The 25,828-nt window shown below is 38.0% G+C and overlaps 1 protein-coding gene across 1 annotated transcript in view; it reads right to left on the bottom strand.

Annotated features, from left to right (window-relative positions):
* LGR6 (leucine rich repeat containing G protein-coupled receptor 6) overlaps window positions 1-25,828 on the bottom strand; it is a 133,481-nt gene that overhangs the window by 40,531 nt on the left and 67,122 nt on the right. Inside the window, exons 4-5 of the mRNA XM_032218588.1 lie at window positions 24,317-24,388; window positions 5,917-6,132 (exon numbers count right to left, since the gene is read on the bottom strand). Coding sequence (XP_032074479.1) covers window positions 5,917-6,132; window positions 24,317-24,388 — 288 coding nt within the window. The remainder of the gene's footprint in view (window positions 1-5,916; window positions 6,133-24,316; window positions 24,389-25,828) is intronic.

Raw genomic sequence — 25,828 nt, 5'->3', positions numbered from 1 at the left:
GACAGTAAATATCTGAGAAGAAGGATTTTTCTTCCATCCTTCCATCTTCTTCTCCATATTAAATAATCTTAACAAATGAAATAACTGTTGTAGTAATCCTTGCCAAGTTTGTTGGTTATGTTACAGATGGTTTGACCATTTCACCATTTCTAAAAGGGAAACCACTTTCAGAACAGCAATTTTTTATTTGTTTAGTAGAACATAAAATCTTATGTATCTTGCAAATGTTTTTATTTCATCTATCTTATCTAATACAATCAGAAAGTAAAACTATCTGCTAACATCTTGCCATATTTTGAATGTCCATAAACATTCCAGGGACATGAAAAATGTTACACAGCATTGTACTGTATTATATAAACATATCTTAATAGTGAATGCCAGCTTCCTGGCAAGCCTGCAATTCACAATACAAATTTGCCATCCCCAATGCACATTTTTACAGGAAATGGCTCTCTGGTCATGTACACAGAAAAATACCCCAATTCTAGAATATAAAAATTGGAGCACTTTAACACCAAAATGGAAGTTGCTAGGCCAAGAAAAGCAGAAATTAACAGGGTTTCCCCAAATTAAATTTTAAAACATTTAGAAAAAAGGAAATACAAGAAAATTGAAGCAGAGTAACAGATGCTTCAGGTCCTAATTCTGAAGGAATCGTTTATAAGTCTAGGAAATAATTTGTATTAGAATGCTAATGTGCATTACTACGTGCTCCTATCTTGTAATTCTGTGTGGACACTCAATAGATGTCTATATAATATTTCAGCCTTTTATACATGCATTTTGCTCATGAGTAAATAATTTGTCTTTACAATTTTAAATCCCATTCTATCTATTTATAGGTAGTTCTATCTTGTCATTTGCTTGTAGTACTGAATTTAGGTTAGGTTTAGGTTTATTGTTTTGTATGCCGCCCATTCCCGAAGGACTCCGGGCAGTTCACAATAAACAGGGGGGGGGGGAAAAATAAATAAGACAATACAAACAATTTTAAAATCCACAACAGTCACAATTAAGACGGGGCTGGGTGCTTTAACAGCCCCCAGCCTGCCGGTACAGCCAGGACTTAGTGGTTTTACGGAAGGCCGGGAGGGTAGTAAGGGTCCGGATCTCCATGGGGAGCTCGTTCCAGAGGGCCGGAGCAGCAACAGATAAGGCTCTCCCCCGGTGGGGTTGTCAGCCGGCATTGGCTGGCAGATGGAACCCAGAGAAGGCCAAGCCTGTGCGATCAAATTGGTCTTTGGGAGGTAATTGGCAGGAGGCGGTCTCTCAAGTACCCAGGTCTGATGCCATGTAGGGCTTTATAAGTAACAACTAGCACCTTGAAGTGAGTCCGGAGACCAATGGGCAGCCAGTGCAGTTCGCGGAGGATAGGTGTAACGTGGGTGTACCTAGGTGCACCCACAATCGCTTGCGCGGCTGCATTCTGGACTAGCTGAAGTCTTCGAACACTTTTCAAGGGCAGCCCCATGTAAAGCGCATTACAGTAGTCCAGTCTTGAGGTCACGAGGGTGTGAGTGACTATCTGAAGTGCCTCCCGGTCCAGATAGGGTCGCAATTGGTGCACCAGGTGAACCTGGGCAAAGACCCCCTGGTCACATCTGCTAACTGGTGATCTAAAGTCAGCTGTGGATCCAGGAGGACTCCCAAATTGCGACCCCTCTCAGAGGGGCGTATAATTTCACCCCCAGACTGAGAGATGGAATAATTAGCCAATCTTTGGGAGGGAACATCAATAGCCATTCGGTCTTGTCGGTATTGACTGCAAGCTTGTTCGTTCCCATCCAGACCCTGACAGCCTCCAGGCATTGGCCCATCACTTCTACTGCTTCACTGAGTTGGCACGGGGCAGACAGATACAATTGTGTATCGTCCGCGTATTGGTGGTATTTAATCCCGTGCCGCCGTATGATCTCACCCAGCGGCTTCATGTAGATGTTAAATAGGAGGGGGGACAGGACCGAGCACCGCGGCACCCCATAATTGAGCGGCCTCGGGGTCGACCTCTGTCCTCCAACCAACACCGACTGCGACCTGTCCGAGAGGTAGGAGGAGAACCACTGAAGAACGGTGCCTCCCACTCCCACCTCTCGTAACTGTCGCAGAAGGATACCATGGTCGATGGTATCGAAGGCCGCTGAGAGGTCAAGGAGCACTAGGATAGAGGACTGACCCCTATCCCTGGCTCGCCAGAGATCATCGATCAGCGACCAAAGCAGTTTCCATGCTGTAGCCAGGCCTGAAACCAGACTGAAAGGAATCCAGATAATCGGTTTCATCCAAGGACCATCAGAGTTGAGAGGCCACCAATTTACCTTCTTCAATGGGGAATGTTGGCATTTAGCATCTAAAGCTAAAATGAGCTATTACAGCTCTTCTCGTCTTTTCTTTTTATAAAAAGTTTGATTGTATTTATTTCTTGTGAGATTGGTCTCTTTCTCCCATAAAAGAGCTGAAATGTCTAACTACATTTTAAAATGTTAGATGAATAACAGGTGATGCTATTGGGGTTTTCTCATTTTTACTTTTTAACCACCAGAAAGGCAGTATAAGGTATGACACTTATATCTTTCTCTCTCACACACACCTGGGCAACAGTGTTGTCACTGGCAAATCCTTTCAATCCAGAAGCACCCTTCAGTTAGCTTTGTAGGTGCTTCTGACATGAATATAGACAGGGCTGGGTTAAGGGAGTAGTTGTCAAGCCAGATGCCCCATGGAAAATACATGATAGCATGTATATGAAGATTTAAAGGATATCTGGAAGATATTTAAAGGATGTCTTCACCGTATTTCCACTACAATTTCTCTTTCAAGTTATAAGACATTCTGGTTATAAGAAATTTTAGCTCGGTTTCCTTTGGAGGAGGACATTGAAGACTTAATGCATTTCTCTGATATGGGGTTTAAACTCACACATACATACAGATGATAAAATAAGAGGTTCACATTAGTCACAGTTCAATCAATTTGTATTCTTCACTGAGTTTCCCAGGAGACCTGGAATCATATGATTTCCTAAACAGCAAATCACCTGTTTCTGATTAAGCTTGTTGCTTCCGATTCAATCTTGGTATTAGATTCTAGCTTCATACAAACCTATTTCCTCCCCTTCTCCTTTTGATTTAAGAGCAACAGATATTAGATGATCATACACCTATTTCCCTTTTATCACATAATTCTACCCCAATGCCTCCCAATATTGTAGAACACAATTCCCAGCTTCTGTCACCTTCCCTCCAATGACCAGGTTGTTGTAGTGGTTTATTCTCAGGAGCAAAGGATCTGGCTGTGGGAATCACTGTGCAGTTTGGGAAAGTACCATTTGCTCCCTTCCTCATTTAGAGCTTCCAAATAAATAAGGAGATCATTGAATTAAAGAAACCATTGACCTGGAATTGCTTGCACCAAAACATTCCCAGTGACAATATCATTTCAGCACGAAAACGTTTCTGCTGCCTATCATTTGCTGCAGCAAAAGAAATGAATATTTAGTACCATTTTAAAACCTATGTTGTTCATGGATCAGAACCCAATTACAGACAGAAAGAGCACAAATTCTTATTTGAGATCCTATTTCATTTGGAATGAAAATAGCCAGACTTTTTATTATAATAACATGTACCAGTCCAAACAAGGGCTAGAGTATATTAACTGCTCAGAATTAACTGTCCCATTACTTGCTCATCAGACAAGTCACTGGCTTCTCATTAATTATTTTTAAGCTTACTTCTGCCGGGACATTAAATACTTTGTTCTTTTTGAAAATTTCTCAGAATTCATAAAGTTTTTTATGACAATTCTGAGTTATTTTCTGTCCTTTCCATCTTCAGACAGGTTATAAATGCTTTAATTGGTCTCAATATGTTTTCAAGTTAAATACAATGTTCCTTTGAAGTGAGGATGTCCAAAATGTCACTTTGCAGAAAGCTGCACATGCCATACATGTAATAATGAAAGTTGATTCCGCTACCTCCTAATTGCTTATACCTCCTCTTATGAGCTGGACTATATGAGAGTTCCCTGGTTTAGAAAATATCCTGTATTGCTGTTACAGTCCGAAGGAAGGAGCAGATGGAACTGGTATACATTCCCTTAATGGGAATATAATTTATTAGCCCAGTTTATGCCCCTAACTTGTTCCAGATTGGGAAGTGTATATTTTGAAGTTGTCTCTTTCCAGTATCGGAGGATAAACAGGCATGTAGCTCCCTTTGGACCAAGGTGTGCAGAGCAGGAAAGCATATTACTGCACCTGGAAAGATCATATTCTCAGCAATGAAATGCAGATGAGGGACATCCAGAAGGATTAATCAAGCTGTAAATGACATATTTCCTAGAACATCTCTGCAGCTGTTCTTTGGTCTCTTTTTAGAAATGACTATTTCAGTAACTTTCTGGTGAGGGTAGTACTTAACGTTTACAGTGATAAGCTCATCACAAGCTTTTTTCCTTAGCTCATTCTATCTGTACACACATGAATGGTTAGTAGAAGATAGCAATAGCACTTAGACTTATATACCACTTCATAATGCTTTTACAGCCCTCTCTAAGCAGTTTACCGAGTCAGCATATTGCTCCCAACAATCTGGGTCCTTATTTTACCCACCTTGGAAGGATGGAAGGCTGAGTCAATCTTGATCTGATAAAATTTGAACTGCTCAACTGCAGCTAGCAGTCAACTGAAGTAGCCTGCAGTGCTGCACTCTAGCTACTGCACCACCTCACCACCATATTACTTTCCACAGAAAGCATTTCTACCCAAAGCATATACATTTTTCTCTCATCAACTCTCATGCCTATCATCCATGATATCATCCTTTTGTAGCCTCTGTATCCATTTATTTCTAGCTCACTTACCATACAAGAAAGCCTGCCCTGAAATTGGTTTTCAGCTGGAAATGCCAGCACTCTACAAAGACTTCAGGAATTCTCTCCTCACTTTTTCTCTCATCTTCTAGGATTAAGGACCCTTCTTTTCCCTTTCCACTAATCATGTCCAATTCTTAGACCCTGCTTGGATAAGTCGCTGCAGTAAGTTGTAGAACCCTAGTAGGCACCAGGGGAATGTTGGCTTGATGGTGTTGCCTCTTCCTTTCAACTGAATTTGAAATTTCAAGTTTTACAGTATTCTACATACAAAATTTATAGTATTCTGCCACATGCTGTATTCTGCCACATGCTGTTTGATGGAGGATGAGCCTCATTCAAAATGTCAAGTCGATTGAGTTTATTGATTTTCTTTTCTTTTCAATGGCTTGAGGTTGAAGGGATTTGGGTTGCTACAAGATTTACAGAAGCCTGAGGTGGATAGCAGGTTCTTTGCATTTCTAGATGCATGTCCTGACAGAGTTCTTTCTTTCTTTTTTCTCCATATACTGTATAGAGTATATCACAATATCACAATATGATTAATGCCATTTTGTTACTACAATGATGAAAACAAAAGGAACATATTGTTTCTTCATTCTAGTGATTCACTATCGAGTTCTATAGACTTTGTGGGAAATAGTGATTTTGGTGATCCATAGAAACAAAGTAATACCTTTTCTGAAATTCTATTCTAAGATGCCTACGCTGCAAATTCATCATTTTTTAAAAAGACAATGAGATTTATTACAATACTCTACTCCAAGTGGGAAGACAAGGCCACCCAACATGGATAGAAAATAAAAGAGAGCCTTAGGGGAGATGTAGAAATGGAATGGAGGGATGCTAGCAGAAAAGGTGGGAAAACATGATGGTGAGGAGAATTTACTAGCTCCTGTGACCTTCTTAGGTCATTGTTAAGTAAACTGTCTAGATAAGAGTTATTTCAGTAGCAGATGTGGCATACCAATTGATAAACAAACAAACAAACAAACAAAAAACCTAAACTACAAATAATAAATGGAAGAAAAAGGAAATACTTACAATACCACAAGGTTAGTCAAGTTCTGGAAGGCATAGTCAGGAATGCGCCAGATTCGGTTGAGCGCCAATGTCATTGCTTGTAGAGCTGGCAGATTATTCAGTGCTTTGACAGGGATCTCTGTCAGGGCATTATCATCCAACCAGAGATGACGTAAGGCAGGCAACCCTTCAAAGCTCTTTTCAGGTACAACAGAGATCAGATTGGCATCTAGGCGTCTACAAGAGAAAAGTGGATAACAAATCAGATACAAAGACAGATATGTTTTTATGTTCTATTAGTTAAAAACTTGAAAAAGCCACCTGAGAAGGAGTATTTTGCTCAGAGGCCATGTACTAATCATTGGATAGTTCTAATTTTTCCTGCATTATTTGCTTTGATAGGAAATAGGACTGTAGGGCTAGGCCTCAGAAATAGAATGGCATATAATTTCTTTTTATTACTTTTAAAATCTTCTGATGGTGATAACCATGATTATATTATCTATTATGTACATTCTATTACAATAAATAAAGCTGATATGGGTATTTTCTTTCAATAATAACAGGAGAAAAAGATTAAAAGGAGATTAAAGTTGGTAATAAAATAAAGAGGCAATTGATGGAGAGGAGAGGAGAAATGAAGATGATCAATATAAATAGTGAAATACATTGATAGTTCTTGTGAAAAAGCAATCATGTTGAAAATAAGAAAAGAGTAAACATGAACAATGTATACACCATATTATCTGTTCAAATAATGTTATTGTTAAAGTTATAATTGCTTATAAATAACTAGTCTTCTGAATAAATAAAATGACAGTCACAGAGTAAGAAACTCCCATCTCCTGCCTGAGATTCTGGGAAAAGAATTCATAAAAGAGACAACACATCAGTACAAGAATTCTAAATGTTAATTTAGGGATGGTGGCAGTGAATTTTATATTGTATTTATTTATTAACAAAACAAACTTAGAAGGAATTTTGCTCTTTCTAACCAAAGAAACCTGGTTTGGTGCAATAACCCATAAAAATCACATTACACGGTCGACTTAATTCCAATTGCCTACTACAAGTTAAGTAGAACAATTCTGCAATAGTCCAAATCCAATCCAGATTAAGATGAAATGTTTGCACTGAAAAGAATCTATTTTCTCCTGTCTAGAACCCACATTCAAATATCCAACTGGCCTGCCAAAGTGTCTAAGACTTGATTCGGGGCAACTTTATATAGCAATGGCCTAGTTCAACTACTTTGGCATCAAATCTGGAATTTTTAAATTGAGAAGATTTCTATCTATTTTGGAAGGAGTCCAAACCCATTTTGAATACATTATGTGAGGATCTAGTTCTATGGAGAAGCAGCTAGTGGTAAGAATGGTGAAAAGAAAGAGAAGATGACCAGCAGTAAGGATTCAGTTACATTAGCAATCAGTACCTCAAGACCTGAAAGCCCAGGTTAGGGACAGATTGCCAGAGAGAAAATCTATCTATGTGGTTGCTAAGAGTCAACCCTGATATGATGACACATAATCTATATTACACACCATCAATTCAAATTCTGATTTGATATATACAGCAGATTTAGGAGCTAATCTGCTGCCTTTTAGTCTTCAAAACATTTTTGTTGTGGTATGACTTTGACAACTAATAACACTCAACAAACCAAAGCAGAAGATTAAAATGTTTGGATGATCAACCTGAAGAGGAAGGAAAAAAAATTAAAACTACTTTGCTTTGTCTGAGACCAGGTTTACAATCACACTAAACCAGCCATATGGAGACTTTATTTCCCAAAATTCCAATTGGCATAGTATTTAGGAGAATTCTGGAAGTTGGTCCACAAATCTGGGAAGTAAGAAAATTAGAGATGCCTGCAGTAAGCAATAATGTGGTTTGTTTGATTTTGATTTAATATGTGTAACTTAGCCAATTGTAAGAATTCATTAAGCAAACCAAGGATTACTGTTATATGAACAGTTTGCCAACTAGAAAAAAATAATCCAACGTTTTTAGTGGTGGAAAATTAAGCCTGAAATTTTAAAATAATTTTAAAATAATAATTTTTAAGAACAAACTTCACACCTGAACGTTTCTATTATCTTACTACTACCTTAGTCTTAGTATTTGTAATTAAATAGTTATTGCAGGACTCAGCACAGTTTTCCAGCCTTCTGTTTTTCCAGGAAACTGATCCTGAAAAGCTGCCCTGAAGCCTTTACCACAGAGGAAATAAAGAGTGTAAACAATAATACCGTCAGACTTAAATAACCTGCAGAACTCAAAAAAACGTACGTCCTTGCTGCTTGCCCACTGTCCTAAAAATATGTAGAAGAATCTAAACTCCCAAATTATGTTGTCTTGCAAATGCAGCTTCTCTTATGGAATATAAAAACTCTACTTCCTTGGCACCAAGAAGCTACTAATTATATCATTAAACAAAACAAAAACGCAACCATACGCTCTCCTCTTTCTGCACGGTGTGATTATGGCTTTTTAAGCACTTTCTATTCTGGTTTCTACCTAGGATAATTGGGCAGATTAGGAGACAGAGTAGGCCAGTGCCAGCTTGCTCCATTTCCACATAGAAGTTTAAAGTTTTGCTGCTACTGAGTTCCTCAGATCATGCCACAGTTAATGGGTTGGTTTGTATGAAAAGCATTAACCCTGCGGTGGGAGGTTTAAGGCCACATAAAGGAATGGAGATAAGACTCTGGGATTTGTGCACAGAAGTCATGGCAAATTTTGAGCTCACTGTGGCTGGGCAATGCACTCACTGAATCAACAGCAACTTGTCACAAGCTAAGGCTGGAGAAGCTGTTTACTATGGCTAGTTGACACAAGCTAACTTAAATGAAACATGTGAATCTGACCTATTGAACTATTACCAAGATTCATTGCAGTTTAAAGCTTGTAGCCCAAGCAGTGAAGGAAAAAGAAAGGGAGCAAAACCTGATAAAACCTTTGTGTTAAGCTATGATTTAATATTATGTCTAAGGGTTTACATGTTTAGACATCAGTACTATTGAGTAGAAATTTATGTCTTTGAAATGTTATGATTTTCTGCTTCTGATAAGTAGTTTATTCCTGGTCTCTTTCATGGTATAAGTGCTTTTTAACTTGAAAAGCAAGATAAGTAAATAAGGAAAAAACAAATTACTACACTACAAAATTTAAACAATACCTTCTTCATACAAAACCAGCAGAACTCAACCACATTTAACTTCTTCTCTATTTTCAGAGCATTCAGGTTGCCATCAATTTAATTTTGTTACTTAGTAGGGCCTACTGGTGAGTGAATTTTAGGAGCTACGGTTCAATGTTCAAAGGGCAACAGGTTATGGAAGGAAGACCTGTAGGTCCTCAAGTACATAACAATATGAGGGTATATGCTGATAAATACGAACAGCATGATAAAGTCTCAAATGTGCTTCTTATTGACCTCGATTAGGGAGATATATGACCCTGAACCCCATCACTTAAGTACATGACTTGTTAAATTTCCCTTAATAAGAAGCCAAAGAACAGTGAAGATGGGTGATTGGTACCAGATGTTCCATAGAGTAGATGTGCCTTTGCAGCAGACTGATAGGTCCCAGATGTTAAATACAGTAGATGTATCACTGCAACAGGAAGACTGACAATGGTTGCCATAGGATGATTACAACAGAGAAGTTTGCTTAGAATTAGAAAAGACCACAGTGTAGAGTTCAGTAAAATACATTACTGGAGAATTATTTTGTCTTATCATCTGATTATTTTGAACCAATTTATGCATTCAGTGAAATTGGAAGGTCCTACGTTAAAGAGACCTACATAGTTTTTGTTCTGGCCATTCTAACTGCCAGTTTTTATGACAGTCACTATTTTATATTCATGAAATATTCTAGCCAAAGTTTCATTCTAACAAATTATAAGAGAAAACTATAGCTGTCAATAGTTGTCATTTGTCCTCCATCTGGGGCATTTTAGGAAATAGTGGCTTCTCTGTCCTGCCTGTCAAAAAAATTATTCTGCTAAAGAAGACAAAAAAATATATGAGCCAAATCTCTGATTATCTGAATTGTCAATATAGTTCTAAAAGCTGAATAGATTAGTCACTATTCCCAACATCATAATATTATGTATCAGTGTTGTGTGCTTCATATTTATGAAATGATGCGTAGTCCTGTTAAATATATTTTTCAATGGGGAAAATGTTGATTTTACCTCTAAAGCCCAGATGCTCATATTTTCTGTCTGTAGCTAACTCAAAGAAACTGGTTACTGTATTTGTCTCTCCCCGGCCCCCTATGTTGTGAAATTATTTGCCCCAGGGGAGAAAATTTGCTGATTCTGTTGCAAATATACTAACACTTAGGGATAAGGGTTTAATAATAAATAAATAAAAGCGTGGTGGTAGTGGGGGGATTACTTAGCAAGATAGCCTACATATCTGATTCATCTTGACCTTACAGTGGAACTGTCCCAAACAGCAGGTCAAAGTCCAACCAATAGAAAAAAAATGGAAGTAATTCTTTCCCTTAAAAACCAAAATAAATAATGTCCCCACCCTAAACATTTAGAATTATGGGTCAGTTTCCCCCCCCATACCTTTCAGTCAAGTCCAGTTCCTTACTTATCACATGACCTTTGAGCTCATGGCTGATTTATTTGTTTTTGGCAACTCACAATTCTTTTCAATGAACCAGAAAACATGCTTTTCTTGTGCTCCGGGAAAGGCTTATACTTCATAAATTACATTAACAAAACTTAACATAACTTTGCACAAAATCAGGCCCATGCAATAAATTATACGTTCATCTTAAATTACCCCAATCTTTTCTTCTGTTTCTTTTTTTTTTAAATGCTCGATGGAAGGTTTCTTTTAAAGGCCAAAAACACATTCTATCAAACATGATTTATATGAAGCAATATTGCCCTTACAATGAGCTGTCACATTTCAAGCAGATCAAAGGTGGTCTATGAAAGCAGGAACATGCTCTCAGGCTATGTTAATTCCAAAGTGATTCTTTTCCTTCCTTCCATCACTCATCAGAATATACATACTTATAACAGCCCTGTCTGGTGGGGAAAGTTCCTCCTTTGTCAACATCAAAGCCCTTGTCCTGCAACTTCCAAGGAGTCACTTCTTGCATTTTAATCTTCAAAAATAATAATAATGATAATGATAATTATCCTATTCATGGATTTAAAATAACTTAAGAGGCCATTACTCTATTCCCATCTGTTTCCAAAGTATTTCTCCTAGAGACAAGAAGGTGGAGGTGGATAATGCAGAGAAAAGTGTCAATACTTTTTTACACATGCTGCAGAAACAGAGGCGAAGGATATTTACCTGAACCATTCATTAGTCTTTCATACTTTTAAATCAATGATTTACAATATAAGGATACATTGATCAGCTGATCTTCTTCCTAGCAATTCTCTCATCATTTTTCTCCATTTTCACTTGCTACTGAAGTCTTGTTAGAAAGCATAAGAACAATGAGAAAAAGGAGAGAAACAATTTTCTATTCTTATTGTGTTATATTCTGCAGTTCTTTAATATCTTCTGTTTACAGTTTAATAATACAAAACCTCTTAGAAAAATATGGGACTACTACAGCACTATAATTTTAAATCAAAAGTAATATTCCACAGAAAACACATACTCAGCAATGTTTCCATGTGTGTGAAAGTGAAAGACTTTTTCATACATTATCCAACATAGTAATATGGCTTGTTTAGTTTTGGCTTAGTATGTAGTATGATCCAGACTTGTTAATCTGGAAATCATATGCAGCATGTGTTAACCAAATAATTTGTGGCTTATTCAACAAATAGGATGAAGCACTTAGTGACATGTCTGGTTTGTACAATTCAGATCATATAAAACCAAACACATCACTAGAAGCCAAAATAATAAAACTACATCCGATTTATTTTGGCCATGTCATGTGTGCAAATTCATTGGAGAAGTCATTGATGCTAGGAAGCCACAATGTAAAAAAAGATGTTGAGACTCTAGAAAGAGTGCAGAGAAGAGCAACAAAGATGATTAGGGGACTCGAGGATAAAACATATAAAAACTGGTTGCTGGAACTGTGTATACTAGACGTCTTATGAAAAGAAGGACTATGGGTGACATGATAGCCGTGTTCCAATATCTTAGAGGCTGTCACAAAGAAGAGGGAATGCAGCTATTCTCCAAGGCACCTGAGGGTAGGACAAGAAGCAATGGGTGGAAACTAATCAAGGAGAGAATCAACTTAGAACTAAGGAGAAATTTCCTGAAAGTTAGAACAATTAATCAGTGGAACAATTTGCCTCCAGAAGTTATGAATGCTCCAACACTGGAAGTTTTCAAGAAGATGTTGGATAACCATCTGAAGTAGTGTAGGGTTTCTTGCCTAAGCAAAGGGTTGGACTAGAAGACCTCCAAGGTCCCTTCCAACTCTGTTATTCTATTCTATTCTATTCCATTCCATTCCATTCTATTCTTTTCTAAAACTGTACAAAGATGAACATACAATAACTGAAAGAAACTTTCTTTGACAGGGTAACATAGAGAGCACTTGCCTATACAATCACTAAGAGTGGACAGGACTGAATGGTTAAAATAAGAAAATTATTAAGCAAATTAGCTTTCTCTAAAACTGGTGTCTTCAAAATGTATTTTGACTAATATTTGATATTTGGACTATTTTCAGAGATTCCAACCAATTTAGCCAACATATTGTAGGACATTAACACCTGCTCCTTCTCCTAGAAGAATGAAATATCCTAGAACATATTGAAAAGGCAGAATATTATATTTCCCTCGATAAGAAATGGAGAAACTTGTTTTAGGCATGACACACTCATAATAGCCACCACTTTTGTCAATGGGCCATTAAAAGGCATGAGCCCCCTTTCAGCTCCAGGGTGTTGGGATTAAGGCATGATAGTATTCGCCCATTACCCATCTCACCACAGGGCACCTGGGAAGAAGCAATGCTCAGCCAAATGTGGACTCAAAGCATAGCCTACAGAGTTGCCCCTGCATAACCCCATGGGAGTCTGATAACCAATCAGAATACAAGCTAAAATTTAAAATTCAGAGATGTCATAAAACCAGGGACTTTCACCATTTCAGTTTCTTTTTCTTCTTCACCCAACATCTGAAAGCATGTGACCCACATTTTCTGTTCAGGAGCTCAAGCCATGTGATCCTGTCCACCATTAAACCATCTTTCCAAGCAGCCTCCATGTTCCCAGTGTCTTTCCCCCCCCCACTTGGAACTGAACCCAGAAGGACATTTCTTCCACCATATATACAGTAAGTGCAGAACAAATAAAGAAACAGCAGCTCACTAAACAGGTTGGGGAACAGAGGAGCTTGATTTACACAAAAGGAGTGAAAAAAGAAAGTGTGCCTGGAAAAAATGCAGAACCATGTTCAGACAAAAGAAAAACAGCTACTGGAATCTAAATCTCCATTGCAAACAGCAGAAAAAGGTTCTATAATCATTCAGCATAGCAGGCATCGAACACAAAATGAGGCTTTTCCTCCTCCTCAATCCATCTCAAGAGGTGGAAAAGATCTAGGTAGGACAAACAATGTATATTTTACATTTTGTCAGTCCCTGGTTTGAATTAATGTGCGAAATCTGTTTCTTTGTACATCCATGAAGGCAAGTGCTATACGGATTTGCAGTGGTGCTGTGATTCAATGCTGACATCAGTGATTAGAAAGTTCTGACATCAGATATGGAGCTGTGGTAAAGACGCAACATCAAAGTGGGCCTGAGTGTGGATCAGTGGTGGGTTCCGAATCCCGGTGCAACCGGTAGGGTGCAACGGGGCCCGGAAGCCACCACATGAACGCATGCGTCATTACCTCCTGTGACACTCCACGATGCCTCCATGACGCTCCAGCTGCTCGGAGGCAGCGCTGAAGAACTCAAATACAGGTAATGATGGCGGGTGGGTGGGTGGGCCCTCCAGAGCACCGTACCAGAATGGTACCCTGTGCTCCTGGCAGGCACCAGAACGCCTGTACCAGGGCATACTTCCTGCAACCCACCACTGCTGTGGATTGACAGAAAACAGGGTAAGGCTTATCTCCACCATACCATCCATCTCCCACTTAGGACTTTAGCCTGCTTTGGTTGTTCCATCAGTGTATACACTGGTAATAAAAAGGTGAAGTGTTCTGTTAATCAGTTTGTGACAATGATGGTATACGCAGGCCTGTCAAACTGGCAGCCTGCGGGCCGTATGAGTCAAGCACAGGCCATACCCACCCTGGCTCTGCAAAGGCAACAAAACATCATGATACGTCATAATACATCACGTGATATGATTGAATTTGACACCCGTGCTGCACTGTATCTCATGTTCCATCAGAATAGATAAGTTTTTGTGAAAGCTTATGGTGTATTAGAACTTTAGTTTAAAAGGGATTATGCATAGTTAATTTTGTCTTAACAACACTATAAAGCACTCTGTACAAGATACTAAAGGTATGGAATAGCGTGAAGTATGAAAAAAGCATTAAGAAAAAAGAGTAAGATCAGCTATGAAAGGTAAATAATCACAGCAATGAATAAATCTTATTAAAAGTTAACCTTGTAACGGCCATCTCTGCCCCAGAAAGCAAAATAAAAGCTACATAATTATTTATTTTTATTTATAGCCTGTTTTTTCATTCAGGAGTTTAAGGTAGGATACACAGCACTGAGCAACAGGAACGCTGCGTATTAAGTTGATCTGAAAGAAAATGTTAAAGATGCTGCTTTGGCCACAAATTATGATAATGTGAGGTTAATAAAGTTTCCATAAATTGTGCCAGAATAGTATTTAGAAATATTGGAATGAAAGAAAATACAGGATTTATAACCTTTGTGAGACTACCTGCATGCAAAGAGATGGGAAAAAGCCTTAGACTAACAAAAATATATGTTTGCTGTATAGAAAACTGTGACTGAAAGTGTCTGTAAACCATTGTTTTCAACAGTAAGACAATCTTTCAAATACATCATCCAGATAGAACCTCTTTACAATAGCTAAACATTGTACTATATTTTTTGCAGATGTGTAATCCAAAAGTGTAGTCAAGAAGAACAAGTTATATGTCAGTCTATTTAAAATGTTTGTCAGCAAAATGTGCAGCTTTGTTTCAGAAAGCATGCATACACATTGCAAATATATTGTGTATCAAATCAGAGTATGCAAGTTGGTATGATGATTATGTATTTAATCGCTGTTACTAGTTTAAGAAACAGATAGATATGAGAAACCTTTCACCATAATTAATCTTCAGGGTGGTAGTGTTGCGGCCATCGGCTGCCAGCAGAGCTAGCAACCGAGTCAGACAAGGAGGAGGTTGAGGGAGAACTGGGCCAGCTTCGGAGCCTTTGGAAGGTTCTGATAAGGAAACATAATCAGAAAGAGAGCCAGGGCCAGGGCCTTCCATCCTCCCCAGGTGGAGGGCAGCTGTCTTCAGGGCCTGAGCTTAGTGAGGTGGGAGAACATATGCATAGAGAGGAAAAGAGAGGAGAGCAAAGGAAAGCAATAAGACGGCTCTCAGGGAAAAGCAAACATAGACACTAATCAGTCCCTCCCTGGCTGGGAAATACATAAATAGTAGGAGCTTGGGAGTAGCCAGTTGTCACAGGCAACCATTTATTTTCTAGTATGCAGCAAACAATTCAGATTTCTTGCCCCAAACCAGTTTTGTTGGGACTAATTATGTTTGGTTTTTGTTTATCCATGCGAATAAAAGATTGTTCCTGCCCCGTTTTGAAAAGAGGGTTTGTTTTACTCATGAGTAAGCAGCTTATCATTACTTGCGAAGGCTGGGTCAGAACAGTCTTTGCTTCCATTTGGATAAAACATATTTCTTTCTAACTACTGAAAACAATTCTTGACCATGACTATAGGATGAAACAAACTAGGCAAAAGTACCTTATTCAGCTCTGAATTTAGGAGAGCAGATAATTCTCAGACTATAAAGTAATAAAAGAATTCAAATTAAGACTGGATCACCACTTGGATTTCACCTTGACACAGTTGTCCTTTGATATCAGTTTCCTTCCTTGACCTTATAATTTTTGCTACTAAGAAATCTTCCACCACAAGAAGAGATGTAAAATAATTTTGCCACAGATTCCCCTGGGAAAAGATTGGGGCATTCTGCTCTGCTCCCATTGATTTTTTTTCTAGACTAACATCAAAGCCCTGCTAGCATTTGCCCTTCTCTACTAAAATTCTATGGGGGAAAAAAGAATCTGAAACTAGGTGTGTCGTGTGCCATTAAGAAATATGAATAAGTAGTAGTGTTTGTGTTATTTTTTAAAAACAGAGCTTACATTAGAGACATGTATAATAAAGGAGCTTACATCAGTGTATCCTCAGTGTATTTTCAGATTACGTATTTTAAATGCTAATTTTTTTTGCTATGTAAAATAATAGTGTTGTTTCAAGAAAATTGCCATTCTAGGATATGCTTCAGAAAATTCAAGTTACTTTCTTTTATTTTCATTTGAAAGATAACCCCCAGGAGTTTGTCTGATCTTTTAATCCAATCAGCTCTCTTATTTTTCTCATTCTTACTGAAAATACCGTAATTATAACTTATAGCACCTGTTTGCTTTGAAAATCTTTGGCTTGATGTTAAGCTGGCAGACAAACAGGCAATGTACACATCTGCTTTAAGTAAGAACTTGTAACCACAAAGTTGTTAATTAACCTGACACACGACTCTCACAGGGTATTCATAGTGTGTTCTTACCACGCCTAGAAAACTGCTGATAGACAGATGCTCTACCAGGGAATCACAAGTTGACTCTGCGGTAAATAAAGGATCTTATCTAATGTGTAACTTAGAAATGACCATTAGGTGGTAATTTTTGATGTGCTTCTTCATCTCTTTCCATTCAGTACAAATATATACATATACATATACATATACATATACATATACATATACATATACATATACATATACATATACATATACATATACATATACATATACATATACATATACATATACATATACATATACATACATACATACATATATATATGAGAAATATGTAAGGAAATAGAACATGGAAAGTAAAAGTTTGCCTATGGCTCTCCATCCCATCTTCTATTTCATTTTATTGACTTTGAGCGATTTCCAATCTTTCCCAACTTAGATGACACTGCAGTATTGTATTGTATTGTATTGTATTGTATTATTTGTATGCCGCCCTTCTCCGGGAGGACTCAGGGCGGCGAACAATTCAAAGGGGAAAAAAGGGGGAACATAAAAGACAAAATACAAATAATAAAAGTCGACAACAATCGCACAACCATACATGTCGAGAGGGGAGGGAACTCATCACCCCCAGGCCTGCTGGCAAAGCCAGGTTTTGACGGCTTTTCGGAAGGCCTGGAGAGAGGTGAGGGTCCAGTAGTGGGTGGCTGTTTCTAAATTTTTCCACAGATGTCAATTTTGCCACAGGTGCCTTCAAAAGAGAATTGTATTATTGCTAAAGAGTACTATTGCATCTGAAAGGATCTTCCAAATTTGGTGTCCTCCTAATATTAAACTTCAGTTCTATAACATTAAGCCAGAATACCCATTAAATTCTGGATGCTAAAATGCAGCATAAAGCTTATAATCCCATATGTTATTGAGATAGGTCTATTATTAGTGACAGAGCTGCTTGAAGTATTGAGGAGATGCCTATAGGAATTTTTCATTTTGTTTTTATTAAGCCACAACTGCCAACATTTTCTGTTTTTCTTCATATTTGATGAAGAAATGTCCATAACCATCAGTACTCTCACAAAACAATTGAAACCGGCCCAGTTGGGGATGTGTTTGCAACAATGGAGTAAGAAATGACTGTCTTAAAACAGTCCTGATGCTGTTGAACTGTTCTGACATAAAGCCAAAGAAATATTAAGAGAATCTGTATAGCTAACAACTGGTAATTTTTCAGACATTGGTTTCTTGGTTTCTTGCAGTGAAAAAGATTTGTGGCACCTCACTGGCCTTTTCCTCATTGATTTGTAGTATTTCTAGTGTCACAAGCCATTATTGAAGCAATACAGAACTTGTTTTCATTAATTTTACATTGACACAATAACAGTTGGATAATTCAGTTGATTTTGTGAGTCACTAGCAAATGTATTAAGGTATAAAATTTCTGGAAGGCACAAAAACAGGACTGCACATTTTTTTGGGGGGGGGAGCTGTTTTGGTTATTCCACGTAATCTTTGTTTTTTGGTGCGCTGACAATTTAGGTAACTATGTTAAATAAGGCAATACCTCAAAATAAATGAAAATAGACTTATAAAATTAAAGTTTTATTACAATATTTTCATGAAAATCCTTTTTTGAACTGAAATGAGCTCACCTACACACCAAACTTGATTCTTCTTCCTTGTGAGGCTCCTCTTGGTGCATTTATGCTTGTGAGTAGCGTATGGAATGTCTCTCTGAAGCATCCAACAGTAGTCTGCCATCATTGTAATGCTCCATTTTCCCGGGTATCTCCTTTCCATCTCTTTATTGTCTTGGTGGAATCATTCACCTTGTTCCTCACTCACAGCTCCCAAATTTTCAGGAAAGTAGTCAAGGTGGGACTTGAGGAAATGCACCTTCAAACTCATCAGGCAACCTAAAGCTTGAAATGCTTTCAGCATTCTTCCGACGATCTTTTTGTAATGAGGATCTTTGTTATTGCCTAAAAATTTCTATACTACTTCTTTAAATGCAATCCACCCTTCTTTCTGAGGATCCGTCATGGTATTGACAAAATCTTGATCAACTATAAGCCTTCTAATGTCTGGTCCGACGAACACACCTTCCTTCAATTTTGCCTCCAACAGGCATGGAAATGTGGTGACCAAGTATTTGAAGCATTCTCCATCTCTTGGAAGTGATTTTACGAATTGCTTCATCAATCCCAATTTTATGTGGAGATGTGGTAGAAGAACTTTATGGGAAGGTACCAAAGTTTCTCGGAGGACATTTTTTTCACCGACTGTTAGCACCGTCGGCTGCCAACTCTTCTTGGTCCAGTGATTTTGTCGGTCTCGACTGTCCCATAGACACAGAAAACAAGGGTATTTGATATACCCAGCTTGTTGCCCGAGCAGCATGCACAAGACCTTCAAGTCCCCACACGCTTGCCAACCATGGTCTTCATATTTAAGTTTATGAAGAACCAATTCCAAGTTCTTGTAGGTTTCCTTCAAGTGTACGGAATGACCTACAGGTATGGAAGCATAAAAACCGTTGTGGAGTAAAACTGCTTTGAGACTTCTTTTTGAAGAATCTATAAAAAGATGCCATTGCTCTGAATCATATTGGATTTTAAATTGACCCATCAGACCTTCGACATTGATGCAATAAACCAACTTGTCTTCCTCGGTGAAGTAAGGAACGAACTCCTTTTCACGATGTCTGAACCATGAAGATGACAATTCCTGGCAACAATAAAGTCCTGCTTTTCAGCCTTGATCCGAGTAACTCAGCGGCGTCTTTAGGAAGATTCAAGTCTCTTACCAAATATTCATCTCCTCCTGAGAAAACAATTTTGGTCTTGTATCATCTTCAAAGTCAGAACTTGATTCCTCATCTGATTCAGGTATGATTTCAACTTCATCGGAGCTAGGTATCTCTTCCAAGATAGCAGGGGGCTTGGGTACTGGTATATCTGTGCCATGGGAGATGGGACGAATTGCTGAGTGAAGATTGGGGTATGAAATGGAATGCTTCCATTTGGAATTAAACCCTTTCACATCGCATGAACAAAAGTAACAGTCATCACTATGGTTCTTTTGCTCTCACCATACCATAGGAATCCCATAACAGAAAGATTTTTTCTTACCCTTGAACCAGTTTCGCAGGTCCTCAACACACTGTTTGCATACTTTATGAGGCGCCCAAACTTTATCTTGATCTCCAATTTTTAGTCCAAAGTATGCAAAGTATACTTTTTTCACAAAGTCTGTAATATACTGCTGTTGCTTCCATACTGTATATTCACCACAGATGAAACAGAAACTGTCTGGTGAATTAATACACTTTCACGGAGCCATAACATAACAGTTGAAGAATGACGAGCTAACATGAATTGCAATGAAAAAGTGTGAACAGCTTAGAACCAAGAACCTGATGATGATTCATGCACAAGTGTGGCATGAAGGAGAGAGCAGCTCTGTGTCTGTACACAAGACATCACAGTGCTGGCCATGCCCCCTGCACTGACCGGAGATTCTGCTATCTGCCCTGTGTCTCATTCCCACTGGATTCTTCAGGAAAGATTAAAGCACAGACTTAAAACTTGCTTAGCTTATGTATATATTGCTGACCATCAGATTTACAATGCTATATTTTTTTTTACATAACTCGAACAAACCCTTTAAGGGTTTTTTGGCATCTTATATCTTAAATGCACTTATGTGAATTAATCAATAGTAATTTGGACTTTAAATTTGGCTAAAAACCCATAATATAAAAAATACCATTTATTTTTAAAAATGATAAATTTGAAGGCAATTTTGCATGTTGTGGCAAATCATGATGTCTAGGAGTTTTTTCAATATTTTATTTGTTTTCAGCACACCAAAATACATGGAAATTAGATGAAAATAATCAAACAGCTTTTTAGTCGTAGACCTAAAATATTTAATATTTTAAACATGCTACAGGATTCTTTGTGAGTCTGGTCAAACATTAGCATGCTATTCTAAAAAAATGAAATTCTTCAACACATATTATCATACTTAATTAAAAATTATTGCATTTAAATGTACTTTGCTATGTACAAAGTGCTTCTTTTACATTATATTCCTAATCACAAACCCAGAACACTTCTCCTACTTTGAATCTAGACAATCCAATTTGTTATACATTGTACGTCCAAGCTAAAATATGTAAACTGTAACCTTGGCTTGTGGACAAGTTGAGTGCAATTGTCATGCCTCAAATGTGTAGCAGATTTTATTGCTTTATTGCTGGTCTTCTGGATGTTAGTGTAGATCCTTACCCCGATAAGGCGGCCAGTAGCAGGTGTGTAAACAATGCCCAGGTGCAGGCCAGGCTAACCGACCTTCTCTGAAAACACAAGCTCTTCTCAAAAAGGGGTGGAAGAAAGCAAGCAAAAAAAAAAAGGAACAGTTTTGAATTGCCTCTTTATAAGAAGCTCATACTTGAAAGCATACTGCATGTACCCATTGGAATTCTTGCGGTATCATCTTGACCTTTGTCTTAATAAATCTTACTAATCCAGAACCCAGAAAGACTGCTCCTCCTTTATTTTCAGTCTTCATGTCTGAACAGTCAGTTCCATCCAATCGCCTCAATTCTACCGCAAATTCTAACAGGGATAACAGGGTCATAAAATTTTTTATTCTTTGAGAGTTCTGACACTGGGCATAATAATGGCATCATAGTATGTTTTTCAGAAGGTGTTTTCTTCCTCTACCTTATAGACATACAAATATCATGGAAACATGCTGTAAGGGCAACGTATTCAGCCTGCCCTGGACTCAATCTGTAAAACTTCCATCCCAGCATTTAGTGTGGAATGCTTTCTGGTGTATTTCCTAGTTTTTAGATAGTATTCTATGAAATTACATGCCAGGGTCCAAACTTCAGGAAAGTAAAAAAAAGTCACAACCCTGGGAAATGGAATTGGACATAAAATATTTGAAAGCCTCTTTACAGTGATATATGATATATGAAAGTTCCATGTTGGAGATAGATAGGCTGTATGTGTGTGAGAGACTTGTGGCACTCATAAATACTAAAATAAGAAAAGACTTTAATTCAGATCTGGTCCCCCCTCCAAATGAATGACCATCCTCAAAAGGAAGAGATAGAAACAACCGACAGATATTTGGCATGTGACCAATTCTGAATAAAAAGCTATTTGGCAGTTCCCATGAAATCTGAGGAAATCAGCTTGGCTTGCAATATGCCTTAATTCACAAAGCAGTCTCCTAAGAGGAAAACCATTTACTCAACAACTTTTCATCTCTTTCACATCAAGCCTAATTTATCCTAATAAGCACTGGTCTAATGGGACTTAATAAGGGCAGGGAACACTCTAAAGAGAGGTTCCCCACCCCCTTATTAAATCTGGCTTTAGGAAGAAAATTGTCACCATTGAGGTAAGCTCAAGAAGGCAGTAGTTCTGACTTTATATCAGAGTACAAAAGGAAAGAGGAGTATCTGGTACATTTTTTTATTAAATGAAATAGATCTGAGGCTGGTTTGTATTAAAATTGCCTCCACTTTGCCTCCAAATGTCTATTAGGGTGAAAGTGGAAGAGTATATGTAATATAGGACATTAGTAGCTGCAGCCCCTGTAACTTTGGCAATGGTACTCCTTAGCATGGTGGCTTGAATCATTTGAGTAATGGCAGAGAGAACTATAGTTGTCCAGAGATACTCCAAAGTAGGTCCATGAGTTCATAGATCAAGCTAGACAGGCCAGATACACCATCTGAAACTAATTGTGACTCTAGATGTTGCATGTTTTTGTCTTCAGATGTTACAAAGAAGGATTATAAAAATGATGTTTATTGATATGTTTTCATTCCCATCTCTGACATAACATACAAGAGAAAATTCAAAATAAAACCCATTTTTTAATACGAAGAGTGTACCAATCTCACAAAAAAAGGGGCGCGGAGTTCCAGTGTCATTTGCAGTAGCTTCAGCCAGACTTCGTACAGGTAATCCTTGATTTACGACTATGATTGAGCACAAAATTTCTGTTGCTAAGTGAGTCATTTGCTAAGCGGATTTTGCCCCATTCTACAACTCTTTTTTGCCATAGTTGTTAAGTGAAGTTGTTAAGTTGGATGAAATGATTGTTAAGTGAATCTGGCTTCCCCATTGACTTTGCTTGTCAGAAGGTCACAAAAGGTGATCACACGACACTGCAACCGTCACAAATCTGAGTCAGTTGCCAAGCGTCTGAATTTTGATCACATGACCCCCTGGGATGCTGCCATGGTCATAAGTGTGAAAAATGGTCATAAGTCACTTTTTTCAGTGCCGTTGTAACTTTGAGCAGTCACTAAATAATTGTTGTAAGTCATCCTTAACAAATGGAGGACAAGAAGAGAAAACCAATAGGGCTGGCATTTTCTGCTAACTGGGATGATGAGCATGCTTAAGTCTGTCTGTACAGGTATCAGGAAGAAGCATGCTATGAGGCACCAGACAACTGAGTGTTAAAAAGAAGCACCTTCCTGAGCAACTTCCAAGAGCAGCTGGATAGTGCTATAGTAATTATTCTGCTATAATTATTATTAGACTTTGTTATTTATTATAAATATTTACAGCCACTCCCCAATCCAAACAAACACTGGGTGGACTACAGTAAAGTCAAAACAGGAACGAGACATTAAAGAATTAATTAGGGCATTTAAAAATCAAGCCAAGGAATTCATTAAAATATGATTATCCTATAGGGAAAGGACCCAATAAAATATATTACAAATGCTAATGAATGGGATCATATTTTTTTAACTTCTATGCATAGAAATGTGAGAGGAGTTTTGCTAACCAAAGTCATTTGGCTTATATGCTACCAACATTTTTCAATTCCTTTTAATTCCAAATCAGCAGCTGATATTGTCTTCAAAGGAAGACATGCAGTGGAAACTTGGAGAGAGAGTTAGGACATAATCAGGCAGTCTGAAGTGACAATGCAGGGAATTGCTAGAGCACAAGATGGGAGAATGTAGTCTGAGAGTGGGAATGGGACATCTTGCCACGGCCAACTTGCCTCAGCCAACTCATCATGGCCAACTCACTATGGGACAAGTTGCCACAGCCAGGTCACTGCGGGACCTTTTAACAATTCTATTTAATTGTTTAGAATAAATAAAAATTATTTTAATTTTTGCCATTCACATTTCATTCTGCCCCTCCTTTTGCATCCTTTTTTATTTATTCCTTTCCACCATCTCTTTCTTATTAGCGTAACTCTTGTCCCAGTGGAATGTGAGTGGAACAATGCAATCTGGCTGTGGCAAGTTAGCCATGATAAATTGGCCATGGCAAATTGTCATAGACCCTCTGAGAGTAACATCCAAACTGCATTTTCTATGTCAAAAATATTGGCCCTTGTTTGTATTATTTACTTGCTCTTGGCTCCATTCATTTTGAGAATATAATATCCTGACATGTTGCATAAAGATTAGTATGGAGCTCAGGCTGCAGAATTGTGCAAAACAAAATCTTCACACCTTGTTTGTATCAAAATCGACTTCAAACTTTTCTGATAGATCCTATAATATTGCTTCCCTGTTTATTTCCTACTCAGGTATCATAGCAAACACTGTTTGGATTTCTATTTCTTTCAAGCAAACATCAGAGGAAAACACCCTTACTTAAAAGTTTCCATAGTTCAGAATGACAATCGATAAAGACTTACAGTGACTGAAGATTAGGAAGAGCCCATAGAGCCTCCGCTGGAATTCGAGGGAGCTGATTATTCTGTAACATCCTATAATTACAGAAATAGAAAGAACTTTTAAACATATAACTTTTAAAATAATATGGATAACTTCCATATCATGAAATATACCAATTTCTTTTTTTAAGCAAGATTTCAGACAAAAGTCACCATCTGAGGACAAACTTCAGATTGAAGAATATGTGGGAGAAAAGGCCAGGGTTTTACACATCTCTATAGTGTAATCTTTATTGTCATTGTACAAAATAAATACAGTGACATTGGTTTTAGCCTCACTAGTGCAATCCATGACAAAAAATACAAACAACATAAATAGTATAAGGAATAATCCCAATGCAAGTAATTAGGGGAAAAGAAAAAAGAAAAAGAAAAAAACTAGTCATACGTTTTGACCTGTGCGTGGAGTGATTGTGGTTATGTTTAAGAGTCTGACAGCCCAACTATTTTTAAACCTAATTGTTTGGCTGGCTATGCTTTGATGTCTTCTGCACAATGGTAGAAGTGCAAAGAGACACCAACCAGGGTGTGAACCATCTCTGAGTATCTTCCTTACTCTACTAAAGCAGCGAGACCTGGCAATGTCATCCAGTAGTGTTAGAGAGCAACCAATGGTTTCTTGTGCTGAATTGATCACTCTCTGTAGTGCCTTCTTGTCCACAGCAGTTAAACCAGAAAGAGGTCATCAGCTGTTGTTCTACCTGATTTTTTCACAGGACTCTAAGGAAATGAAGTCTCTGTTGGGCTTTGCCAATCACCAGGGACGTGTTGTTTTCCAGATGAGATCTTGACTAATAAGCACTCCCAAGAATTTGTAAGAGGAAACTCTCTCCACACAGCCCCCCTTGATATACAGTGGGGCAGGTTTACACAAATTGATAGGATAAGTACTATAATGTTTAGTCCAGGGTGAATGTTTTTACAGTTTTACAATCCATCACCATTTGAGGCATGTATTTATTTTAGCTATCTACAATTTACCAAATTAAGTTTTTATTGTTGGTATTTATTCATTTGTTCCAGCATTGGACATGGATTTTAAAGAGAGGTCCTTAGTCCCAACCCCCAAAGAGTTTACAGTATAAAATTTAGCATGAAGGAAATGACAAATGAGAAGATGCTTTGTGATAGTTATAGATCATGTAATAAGTTTTAAAGAGGATTAGGAGATTGAAATAGCAATTCCAAGTGAAAAGTGGGTCTTCAAGGAACCAAAGTGATAAAGGCAAGCTGCTGTTGAGAAAGAAGTGTCCTGTTTCCCTGAAAATAAGACCTCCCCAGATAATAAGCCCAATCGGGCTTTTGAGTGCATGTGCTAAAGTAAGCCCTCCCCCAAAAATAAGTCATCCCTGAAAATATTGCAACACAGCAGCAGCCATGAAGTGACCATGCTTGCCGCCTCCTGCACCTCCAAAATAATAAGACCTCCCTGAAAATAAGGCCAATTGCTTATTTCAGGGGGTCAAAAGAAAA

The sequence above is a fragment of the Thamnophis elegans genome, chromosome 5 (genome assembly GCF_009769535.1).
Source record: "Thamnophis elegans isolate rThaEle1 chromosome 5, rThaEle1.pri, whole genome shotgun sequence".
NCBI lineage: Eukaryota > Metazoa > Chordata > Lepidosauria > Squamata > Colubridae > Thamnophis > Thamnophis elegans.
The sequence above is the reverse complement of the archived record's forward strand: the minus strand, read 5'-3'. Positions and strand labels throughout refer to the sequence as shown.